The sequence below is a fragment of the Chelonia mydas genome (assembly GCF_015237465.2).
Source record: "Chelonia mydas isolate rCheMyd1 chromosome 28 unlocalized genomic scaffold, rCheMyd1.pri.v2 SUPER_28_unloc_2, whole genome shotgun sequence".
NCBI classification, from domain to species: domain Eukaryota; kingdom Metazoa; phylum Chordata; order Testudines; family Cheloniidae; genus Chelonia; species Chelonia mydas.
Window position 1 is genome coordinate 35,472 of NW_025111236.1, and position 11,770 is coordinate 47,241.

An 11,770-nucleotide genomic window follows, 5' to 3' on the forward strand; every position below is an offset into this window, starting at 1 on the left:
TGTTTCAGTCCCTCATGCTGTAGCAGCTCCTCTAAGACACAGCATTTGTCTACTTCTCGACTTACCAAATATGAGCGTAATCTGTTATCTTCGTCACCTTCTGAAATCATTCTGAAACCTTCTTCCCTGTTACCGGGACCTCAGGAGGGAGAGCCTCAGGAATGGGTGTGCGCTACTGATCTTCCTACCTGCATAATCCGGATATTATTTAGACTGATTCTGGGTATACTTTTGGAGTGGCTTATGGTATGTTTTGGAATCAGAGAGCGTTTCTCACGTTCTCTGCTTCCCCTATCAAAAATAGTCAGCACTGTTTTGGGGGCTCTTTTGTTGCACAAAGAGGTTGCTATTGTAAAATTCATTCCTCATGAAATCCCCTCATGATGAAGTTAGTCGTGGAAAATCTTAGGCTGATTTAGCAGCCAAGGATGCGGACCTATCTGTCCCTCAGTCTGAGCCTGCTTTTGCCTTAATTGAGCAGCCTCCCCTGGCTTCCCTCGGCGACATTCCTAGGCTTTATGAGATGGAACCAGAGACCGAAAAACGTTCTTGGAGTGTTCTGGGTGCACTTTACACCCTGACCATTTTGGGGGCTTCCAGGACGGCTGGCTGGATGCGTGCTTCGGCCCTTTCTTCCTCGCTTCCCCGCAGGGTGGTGCATGTCAGCAAAGAACCTCCACTACCCTCACCGTCCCCAATCTGCTGGGACAGTGGAACGTCACGTAGCTATTCTGAAAAAGAAACTGCCGAAGATTTGTGCAGAGACAAACTTCAAATGGCTACATGCCTTGCCCTAGCATTGGTGAGCATGAGGCCACTCCCAATCAAAGGATTGGACTTAGCCCAAGTGAGATTTTGACTGAGAGCCCGTTGCGACTTGCAGTGGCCCCCGCACTGGCCCTTGCTCAGATTGACATTCATTTGATGGATGTTAGTTTGCTTCCTTACTTGCCAGGTACTAATGAAATATGTTGTCTAGTAGAAGTTGCAGAATCTCCAAAAGGCATTTAAAAACGATAAATTTAATTTGTTCATGGTACTCGTTTTCTGCAAGCCTTGTCTTTTTAATCACAGGTGAAAGAAACATTAAATAAGGAACCCGAACAGCCTTGCCACGCCTTGAAATCAGAAAGGTCTACCAGCGAAAGTCCTGCTGACTAACAACACTGCTGAGATGATTATCCAAAGAGTGACTGCTTGGACCCATGCTTCTCACTGAAAAAAGATCTCTCCTCCTGTCCATGATCCTGCATAAACTGCTGATCGGCTTTTTTCTAATTCTGTTACTTCTGTTCCTCTTCCTTAAGGACAGGAAGCAAGGACAAGTTGACGTAATCTCTCCCTTTTCCGCTAATGAAATCTTCAGGAGTAATAGCTGATTTGTGGCCATGGAGGCATACTTGGAGATTTTTTTTTCCGGATGGAATTGCAAGTACTTGCAGTGTTCCTTCCAAGTATATGGGCCTATAGGAGGGCTGTGGGCCCTTACATGCCGAATCCTGCCAGGACTGGTGTATTCATCTAGATATCTGGGAGATTAGACCTCCTGGTATTCCTAGCCGAGTTGTTAGTTGTCCTGGTATAACACCTCATATTTGGATGAGAATAGGGCAGCATTTCCCAAACTGTGTCCCACGGAACACTGCTGTTCCACATGATGTGAATAGATGTTCCAGAATTTAATTTTGACTCTTGCACTTGAACTTTGTACAACTTTATACGCGTGTTCCAGTTAGAAATAGGTCATTTTGTTTTTAATTTATATTTTTTCTTTATTTTATAAAATAAAATATATTTGACCATAAATAAGGAAATTTTTGATTTGAAAAAACCACACTACTACAAAATAATATTATGTTTTGCATAACGGGTTAAAAAGTGTTCCGTGGCCAAAAAAGTTTGACCTGTCAAGGTACAGCCCCTCTGTGTCTTGGGGTGCTGTCTCTGCCCGGTACAGGTTGGTTCCAACAAAAAAGTGCATCCATGACATTGACCCTTATCGCTGTGGGATGTGGTCGACCGCGGAGGTTGTGGAGCCTTCCTAGCACATGTTCATCGGAGTGGTGCTCATATGTGTCGATGTGCTTTTAGCACACTTCATGTCTACAGTATGTAATGTCGAATTTTCAAGTCTTTTTTATTGCAAAGCGATTTATAAATAGTCGACTATATGTGTCTCCACTTAACACCATTAACTCGGCCAGAGGAAAAAGCGTCCACAGGACCGAGTCTAGTCGACTTCCGGAGCTGTTGCACTGTGGGTAGGTAACCCACAGTTCCCGCGGTCTCCGCCGCCCATTGGAATTCTCGGTTGAGATCCCAATGCCTGATGAAGCAAAAACATTGTCACGGGTGGTTCTGGATAGGTCCTCAGGCATCCCTCCATCCCTCCGTGAAAGCAACGGCAGACAATCCTTTCACGCCTTTTTTCCTGAGTTACCTGTGCAGACGCCATACTACAGCAAACATGGAGCCCGCTCAGCTCACTGTCTCTGGGTGCCGGCAGACGCGGGACTGCATTGCTACACAGCAGCAGCTCGTTGCCTTGTGGCAGCAGACGGTGCAATAGGCCTGATAACCATCGTCATCGTGTCCGAGGTGCTCCTGGCCGCCTCAGTAAGGTCGGTCAGGAGCACCTGGGCAGACATGGGCGCAAGGAGTGAAAAAGGAGTGACTTGACCAGGTCATTCCCTTTGGTCCTGCAGGGAGGCGTATTGCACCGTCTTCTGCTGAGCAGCCAGGAGATGAGGGTGGCTGGCAGTCCTAGTCCACAGTCTGCTGCCACCCAAAGCTGTAAAAGATAGATGGAGTGGATCAAAACGAGAAATAGACCAGGTTTGTTTTGTATTCATTTGCTTCACACACCCCTCCCCCCCCCCTCCTGTGAAGTCAATGGCCGACAATCGTTTTGGTAAGGTCTGTCAGGGCACCTTGAAAAGTTCAATTGAGATTCAGTCCTGCCTGGAATACCAGAGGGAGGTTAACTCAGTGGTTTGAGCGTTGGCCTGCTAAAGGCTTCAATCCTTGCGGAGGCCATTCTGCCTCAGGCGGCTCTCCCAGCCAGCAGCACCGCAAGCACCCAGGAGACGACGGCGGCTAGCACTAGTGCAGCACTGTCCGCTGGCGAGCACCCAGGAGATCATGAGGGCTAGCCCTCCTACTGCACCATCTGCTGCCAGCCTACCCCTTGCTCCTCCCTCCGTGAGGGAGACGTCACCCGGACCGTGTTGCAGTGCCACATGCTCTCGGGGAAAACGGAATAGGGTTCCTTGTGGAGCCGGATCAGTACGATCGGCCCCAGGGCTCGCTCACTGGGCACCTCGTACTCCCGTACCTGGGGGAGACAGAGCACAGGGAGGGTTTCCGGCCCCTCGGGAAGGAGAGCGTTGCATGGGCAGATCTGCGGATACAGCTCCTTCTTCTCCGTCGCTGGATCCCCAGCTGGTGTCAGTGAGTGTTAATGGGTGTCTCTCCATTGCAATCAACGGGGCCAGATCCTCAGCCCCTTGAAAGCCAATGGGGATCTGGTCCCATTGACGCCCATAGAGAGAAGCCCACTGACACCAGTCGGGACCTTGTCCCATTGACTACAATGGAGAGACGCCCAATGACACCAGCTGGGGGTTTGTCCTCCATTGAGACCAGCTCTTTGACCTGCTGAACTTTAATCCCCCATTGCCAAGTGATGGAAACATTGAGAGTGTTTATTGTCCAGATTCTCAACTGGCGTAACTAACTGCCAGGCACTGCACAGGCCCCGATTCAGATTAGGGTTCAGGCGTGCGAACTACGGGTGCGGGGGGGGGGGTGTTGCAGTCCGGGGCTCAGGTGCCGGCTGCCTGCTTCGCTTCCCTGCCACTGACCTGCCTGGGGCCCCGCAACCCACAACCCCCCTGGCCCCGCTCCCGGGACTCGCTCACCCCAGCCTTTGCCCCCTTACCGCTGTCTGGGACCCCACCTCCCAGAGGCACAGTACTGCTGCCGGCCCCAGCTGGAGGGGGGGGGGGGCTCAGACAGGGGGTAACAGGGCAGGTTTTCAGCACCCCCCGCCCTTTGAAAAGGATTCCAGCACTAATGGTTCAGAGTCCCTGTCGCTCCCGGTTCTACCCAGACCCCGACAGAGATCAGGGCCCCGTCGCTCGGGGGACTGCACAGACCCTGACCGAATCAGGGCCTCAATTACGCCAGACGCTGCTCAGATATAAAATGACAGACCGTCCCGGGTCTAGATCCCAGGTGCCAGGTGAGGGTGCAGCCCGTAGATCACAGCTGGTATCGTTCAGCCCTGCGGAAATCCCCAGCATCCAGGCTGCAGACCCCCTCACTGACCGTCCCAGCCCACAGAACTGCGGTTCCATCAGGGGCTCCCGCCCCGTCAGGCTGGTACGAGGACACCCCAGCACTTTCTCCCCGCCTCCCCCCGCCCCATCCTTTTTTGCTGCATTGATGTGAGTCAGCCTGGTCTGGCCCGGCATCAAGCAGGCTCCGAAGGAGACGGAAGATCCCTCTCGTCTCGTTTGAGGACTCGAGCGCTGTAAAAGGGGGAGAATGACCTCGCATTTGGGTTCAGGAACCCTGCCTAAATCCCAATACTGGGTCCTTCTCGCCCATTTGACTTCTGGGGAAAGTGAGTCACGAGCACTGGCCTCTGCGGGCAGAGCCACGAATAGAACCCAGGGGTCCTTAGTCTCGGCCAGGCCCTCAAACCATTGCTCCTCTCTTCCTGACTGGATCCCCGCCGCCCCCACACACCCCCGCAGAAGGAACCCCCTAAAACACTCACTGATCCTGACTGAAAGTCCAACCCGTATTGGTCCAGCACATGCTTGGTGCTTTCCCCGTCGATGCCCGCCAGGGTGATGGAGATGGTGTCAAAAGTGCCAGCCAGGGCGCCCTGGCCTGTGGACACCTGGACTTTGTAGACGGCCATCAGGGATGGGCTGGGGGCCGGGCTGCCCCCAGGCAATGAAGTTGCTCCTGACTCCAAGGGGCGGATAATCTGGGGAGCCCGTCCCGACGGTGCAGCTGGGAGTTCTCGGTGGCGGGGAGCTGGCTGGGTGACCTCTGCTTATTCACCGGCTGGCTTGGGACGGAGGCCAAGCGGGAGCGGAGGAGGCGGGGAATGCAGCGCCCCGGGCTGAGCCCCGCCCTGCACTTTCCAGCCACCCCACACCTCGCTGCACCCGTGATGAGGGCCATGCCCCGAGCACAGAGGGTCGTACACGGCAGCGCCCAGAGAGCTTCCATGGGGCGCTCCAGAGCGAAGGGCTTGCCGCAGATCGATAGAATCTTACAAGTGCAGGGGGTCTGGGCAGCATCTGGCACAACGGGGGCCAGGAACTCGGTTGAGGGGTGCGTCTGGGTAGTATCTGGCGCTTGGGTTCCCTCATCTCTGTTGGGGGAGCGGTTCTGGGCAGCGCTTGGCACAACGGGACTCCAATCTCGGTTGGGGGATTTGGTTGACAACTTTCTAATCGTTCAAAACGGAACACCCGAGCCCCGCTCTTTCCCTGAGGCCCCCGCCCGCAGTCACTACATTCCCCTTCCCTCGGTGGCTCGCTGTCCCCCACCCTCACTCAGTTTTACTGGGCTGGGGACGGGTGTTGGGGTGCGGGAGGGGGGAGGACTCCGGCTGGGGGTGCAGGGTCTGGGGTGGGACCGGGGACGAGGGATTTGGGGAGCAGGAGGGAGCGCCAGGCTAGGAGGTGGGGAATGAGATGGAATGGTTCTCAGTGCTCCACGTAGCAAAAGGCTTTAAACCCGGAGTCTCAATACAGACCATGCGATACTGCTGGGATGTTCGGCCGATGGGGTAGAGTGACTCACCCACACTATTTTATACTGTGGTGCGAAATATGACAGAGAAGGCGGAACTGTCACAAACGGGAAGACCCGTCCAGTCGGTAGATTCCATTTTAATGGTAAAACAAAACAGGAACACGAAGAGTGAATGCAGCAGTTGCGAACTAGCTGCCAAGAGTAGGGCTTGAAACTTAATTCCTCTAAAGCCTAGTTTAAGCAGAGAGAAGCGTAACACTCTGGGATTCCACTCAGTGCAGGGGGAAGAGCTGTGGCTAAGGAAAGAGTGAAGTGTATTGTTAACTTCCCCATGCCGGTAGATACGAAATCTTTCTTGGGACTCACTAATTCTGCAGCGGATTTATGGTTGGTTACGCAGAGAAGGCAGTTCTCTAAAACGGGGGCAGGGTATAAAGACCACAGTGGACCTGGACAGAGGCGGCAAGTAATGCACTTGTAGAGTCAACAACAGGGTTAATGGAGGCTACAGTTGCTGTATAGTGTATCTAGTTCAGTTTGAAGGTTGAGGGGCGTAGGGAAAGTGTAATGCTTAGGGGAATACTGCCCCAGGTCCGCATACTTTGTTATCCCTGTCCCATAAAGGCTGGAGCATTGTCAGAATCAATGCTGTGTGCCAACCCCAAACTGGAAACATTTATCTTATTAACTGTGGCCCAGTTGGTTTCCTTTCTAGCTGGAAACTGGTTTCACCCATTTAATGAAACTAGCCACGATTACAAACAAGAATCTATTTTTTTCTACAGGTGGTAGGCAAGGGTCCTACAAAAATCAAGCTGTAAGCGTTGGAGGGTGCCTTCTAATGCTTGATGAATTAGCTCTCCTTGTCTTTTCCTTCCAGCATGGTCTTGCTTCGCACCTGTTAAACAGCTATGAAGACCTAGTCCAATTAGCTCTAGTGCAAGCTGCAGAATCTTCAAAAGGCATTTAAAAACCTATACATTTAAATTCGTCATTATACTCTTTTTCTTTAACATCTTGGCTAACAGAGACGATCCATTAGGACAGAACTTTAAATAAGTCAAACCTGGGAAAATTTGCTGGCTTTCTCATGACTTATCCGTGGCTGTTGTCTTAAAATCACTACAACTCTTATTACTGGTGGTTGGTGGAGGAGTTTTGCTAGTAACTACAGAAAACACAATCGCCATTCTCGTCTACTCTTGAAACCACTTGGGTCATTAAACAATGCTACTGAGGAATCTCTGGTCCTGTCCTGCACTACAAGCTACCCTTGAATCAGTCAGAGATATCCATTGAAAAGGCACTGGAAGAAGACAAGACTTCAATTCAGAAGCTAATATCTATTGACTCTTTAATTGAAGACGAGAAGTGTTCATTAAGTAAAGTATACGCCCTTGATTCTTACGTCTCTACAACACCATTCCATTAACCTCGCCGTAGTTTTCAGGGAAGCCTGTCTCATAAAACGCCGACAATGGAGTGGAGTGACGCACTACCAGCAATGGGGCTGCCATGGGATCAGGACCGACGAGAGACTTTGAACACAGAGTGTAATATGGTGAAGGAATGTAGATTTGATTTCAACTTCTTTAGCATCACTCAATACAATGAGCAGTATATGGGTATAAGCTTTTGTGGGAGAAATTTGTTAGTCTCTAAGGTGCCACAAGGACCATCATTGTTTTAACTGATACAGACAAACACGGCTACCCCTCTGAAAGTGGTTTGACCCAATTTTTGTGCAATGTTTCCTGGGTTGAAAGAAGGAGGACTTCATCTCTTGCTAGTCTCAATCACAGGCGCTAGCGATGAGCGTTCTTTTTTCTCATTGAATAGAGGTTTGTTTTCTGAAAGCAGTCGCCTTCTGTCAGATCATGAGCATATCATGAAGGACTGGCAGTACCGTACCCACCAGAAGCCGCCAAAAACGAAGCCACTGCATTCGATGCCTTCGTTAATACAGTTATGCAAAATTACAAGAAGGAAGTAGGTGTCTTGACCCCATCGCCTCTTCTCGTCTCCTCGGTGGCAAGAGAGACGAACTTTTCTCCATCTTTTCAAATATTTGAAGACCGCTATTATGTCCCTCTTTTTCTTCAGCCTTTGCTCATGAACTCAGCTCCGAACTAGCCATGAATTAAGTCCAGACCTGCTGGATGGGAGACAAAAATTCTCCCACTGAAACACAAGTATGCAAAATGTTAAAAAGTGACCTGTGCCCGATCGGCCCCACGCGGCTGCCGGGGCCAGGGGGGTAAGTGACACGTCCGAGAGCTCTTTGTTTCAACATCATACTCTGGGCCCACCGTGTTACTGGTCAGAATGTCATTATACGGAAAGGAATTAATGAATGATATGGAGATTAACGGGTTGTATTTACGTGAGTCCTGTGCCTTTTAAGAGTTTATAGCAATGCTGGGGAGCGTAAAGCGCACAGAGCTGGGGTGTAGGGTCTGGGCCCAGAAAAGTTTTGCAATGCTGGGGCTGAGCAGATGCAGGGATTGTGCAACGGGTGGTGGTTACATACAACTATAATGACCTACCCTTGAGATACCGGTGTTTTGAGAGGAGAAAGTGAGAAAATACAAAAATAGCCTACATTTAATATAGATGTTTTGAATTAATGCACCTCAGAAAGCTGTATTTACACAATATGGGGATGATCTTTTGCTAGCGTCTCCTTCCTTTGCTTCGTGTAAAACTGATACTGTGCTTCGCTTAACTGCTCTTGCTTCAAAAAGCCTGCCGGGAAAAGCGTCAGCGATGCTACTCTAGAGTCCAGTACTAGGTCACAATATAGCCTCTCTCGTATTACAGCTATTCTAAAAATACCTAGGCCTGTTACTATAGCTTAAATGCGAACCTTTCTTGGCATGACTGGGTTTTTCAGCTAGTGGCTTTTGGATTAACTAAAACAGATACCCCGATCCACTCTTGTCGTCTCAAGAGGCGGAAGAAGCCTTTATAACTCTTAAACAAACAGTTTCTAGTGCACCCGCAATAGGACTCCCTGATTATTCTTTTCTGTCAGAACTGGAATGGATTTGATTTGACTGTGCTAATACAAAGCATGGAAAGAAACACAGTTCACTCGCTTATTCCAGAACAACGTTGTATCCAGTAGCAACTGGCTTTCCGCCATGCCTTAGGGCGTTTGCTGTCGCTGCCCTGGCTTTGCAATTAGTTGACTCTGTAGTTTTAGGCTCACCTTCAACTGTTTCAGTCCCTCATGCTGTAGCAGCTCCTCTAAGACACAGCATTTGTCTACTTCTCGACTTACCAAATATGAGCGTAATCTGTTATCTTCGTCACCTTCTGAATCATTCTGAAACCTTCTTCCCTGTTACCGGGACCTCAGGAGGGAGAGCCTCAGGAATGGGTGTGCGCTACTGATCTTCCTACCTGCATAATCCTGATATTATTTAGACTGATTCTGGGTATACTTTTGGAGTGGCTTATGGTATGTTTTGGAATCAGAGAGCGTTTCTCACGTTCTCTGCTTCCCCTATCAAAAATAGTCAGCACTGTTTTGGGGCTCTTTTGTTGCACAAAGAGGTTGCTATTGTAAAATTCATTCCTCATGAAATCCCCTCATGATGAAGTTAGTCGTGGAAAATCTTAGGCTGATTTAGCAGCCAAGGATGCGGACCTATCTGTCCCTCAGTCTGAGCCTGCTTTTGCCTTAATTGAGCAGCCTCCCCTGGCTTCCCTCGGCGACATTCCTAGGCTTTATGAGATGGAACCAGAGACCGAAAAACGTTCTTGGAGTGTTCTGGGTGCACTTTACACCCTGACCATTTTGGGGGCTTCCAGGACGGCTGGCTGGATGCGTGCTTCGGCCCTTTCTTCCTCGCTTCCCCGCAGGGGGGTGCATGTCAGCAAAGAACCTCCACTACCCTCACCGTCCCCAATCTGCTGGGACAGTGGAACGTCACGTAGCTATTCTGAAAAAGAAACTGCCGAAGATTTGTGCAGAGACAAACTTCAAATGGCTACATGCCTTGCCCTAGCATTGGTGAGCATGAGGCCACTCCCAATCAAAGGATTGGACTTAGCCCAAGTGAGATTTTGACTGAGAGCCCGTTGCGACTTGCAGTGGCCCCCGCACTGGCCCTTGCTCAGATTGACATTCATTTGATGGATGTTAGTTTGCTTCATTACTTGCCAGGTACTAATGAAATACGTTGTCTAGTAGAAGTTGCAGAATCTCCAAAAGGCATTTAAAAACGATAAATTTAATTTGTTCATTGTACTCGTTTTCTGCAAGCCTTGTCTTTTTAATCACAGGTGAAAGAAACATTAAATAAGGAACCCGAACAGCCTTGCCACGCCTTGAAATCAGAAAGGTCTACCAGCGAAAGTCCTGCTGACTAACAACGCTGCTGAGATGATTATCCAAAGAGTGACTGCTTGGACCCATGCTTCTCACTGAAAAAAGATCTCTCCTCCTGTCCATGATCCTGCATAAACTGCTGATCGGCTTTTTTCTAATTCTGTTACTTCTGTTCCTCTTCCTTAAGGACAGGAAGCAAGGACAAGTTGACGTAATCTCTCCCTTTTCCGCTAATGAAATCTTCAGGAGTAATAGCTGATTTGTGGCCATGGAGGCATACTTGGAGATTTTTTTTTCCGGATGGAATTGCAAGTACTTGCAGTGTTCCTTCCAAGTATATGGGCCTATAGGAGGGCTGTGGGCCCTTACATGCCGAATCCTGCCAGGACTGGTGTATTCATCTAGATATCTGGGAGATTAGACCTCCTGGTATTCCTAGCCGAGTTGTTAGTTGTCCTGGTATAACACCTCATATTTGGATGAGAATAGGGCAGCATTTCCCAAACTGTGTCCCACGGAACACTGCTGTTCCACATGATGTGAATAGATGTTCCAGAATTTAATTTTGACTCTTGCACTTGAACTTTGTACAACTTTATACGCGTGTTCCAGTAAGAAATAGGTCATTTTATTTTTAATTTATATTTTTTCTTTATTTTATAAAATAAAATATATTTGACCATAAATAAGGAAATTTTTGATTTGAAAAAACCACACTACTACAAAATAATATTATGTTTTGCATAACGGGTTAAAAAGTGTTCCGTGGCCAAAAAAGTTTGACCTGTCAAGGTACAGCCCCTCTGTGTCTTGGGGTGCTGTCTCTGCCCGGTACAGGTTGGTTCCAACAAAAAAGTGCATCCATGATATTGACCCTTATCGCTGTGGGATGTGGTCGACCGCGGAGGTTGTGGAGCCTTCCTAGCACATCTTCATCGGAGTGGTGCTCATATGTGTCGATGTGCTTTTAGCACACTTCATGTCTACAGTATGTAATGTCGAATTTTCAAGTCTTTTTTATTGCAAAGCGATTTATAAATAGTCGACTATATGTGTCTCCACTTAACACCATTAACTCGGCCAGAGGAAAAAGCGTCCACAGGACCGAGTCTAGTCGACTTCCGGAGCTGTTGCACTGTGGGTAGGTAACCCACAGTTCCCGCGGTCTCCGCCGCCCATTGGAATTCTCGGTTGAGATCCCAATGCCTGATGAAGCAAAAACATTGTCACGGGTGGTTCTGGATAGGTCCTCAGGCATCCCTCCATCCCTCCGTGAAAGCAACGGCAGACAATCCTTTCACGCCTTTTTTCCTGAGTTACCTGTGCAGACGCCATACTACAGCAAGCATGGAGCCCGCTCAGCTCACTGTCTCTGGGTGCCGGCAGACGCGGGACTGCATTGCTACACAGCAGCAGCTCGTTGCCTTGTGGCAGCAGACGGTGCAATAGGCCTGATAACCATCGTCATCGTGTCCGAGGTGCTCATGGCCGCCTCAGTAAGGTCGGTCAGGAGCACCTGGGCAGACATGGGCGCAAGGAGTGAAAAAGGAGTGACTTGACCAGGTCATTCCATTTGGTCCTGCAGGGAGGCGTATTGCACCGTCTTCTGCTGAGCAGCCAGGAGATGAGGGTGGCTGGCAGTCCTAGTCCACAGTC

The 11,770-nt window shown here is 49.5% G+C and overlaps 1 protein-coding gene across 2 annotated transcripts; it reads right to left on the reverse strand.

Moving 5' to 3' along the window:
* Positions 1 to 2,992: 2,992 nt before the first annotated feature.
* LOC122463977 (arachidonate 12-lipoxygenase, 12R-type-like) lies at positions 2,993 to 5,033 on the reverse strand. 2 transcript variants are annotated; one of them, XM_043537581.1, is made up of 2 exons: positions 4,784 to 5,033; positions 2,993 to 3,334 (listed from the first exon to the last, which is right to left on the reverse strand). In XM_043537581.1, exons 1-2 carry the CDS (start codon positions 4,928 to 4,930, stop codon positions 3,158 to 3,160), a joined length of 324 nt encoding a protein of 107 aa, XP_043393516.1. In that variant the 5' UTR covers positions 4,931 to 5,033; the 3' UTR covers positions 2,993 to 3,157. The 2 variants fall into 2 exon arrangements, with proteins under 2 accessions (XP_043393516.1, XP_043393515.1); XM_043537580.1 differs by lacking the exon at positions 2,993 to 3,334 and adding an exon at positions 4,024 to 4,532.
* Between the last annotated feature and the right edge of the window lie 6,737 nt (positions 5,034 to 11,770).

Bases quoted from the DNA above. Each gene is read 5' to 3' on its own strand.
- LOC122463977 (XM_043537580.1), bottom strand. From the start codon at position 4,930: ATGGCCGTCTACAAAGTCCAGGTGTCCACAGGCCAGGGCGCCCTGGCT. The intron at 4,533-4,783 runs GTGAGTGTTTTA...CCCCTTTTACAG, and splicing joins TGGACTTTCAGTCAGGATCA to CGCTCGAGTCCTCAAACGAG.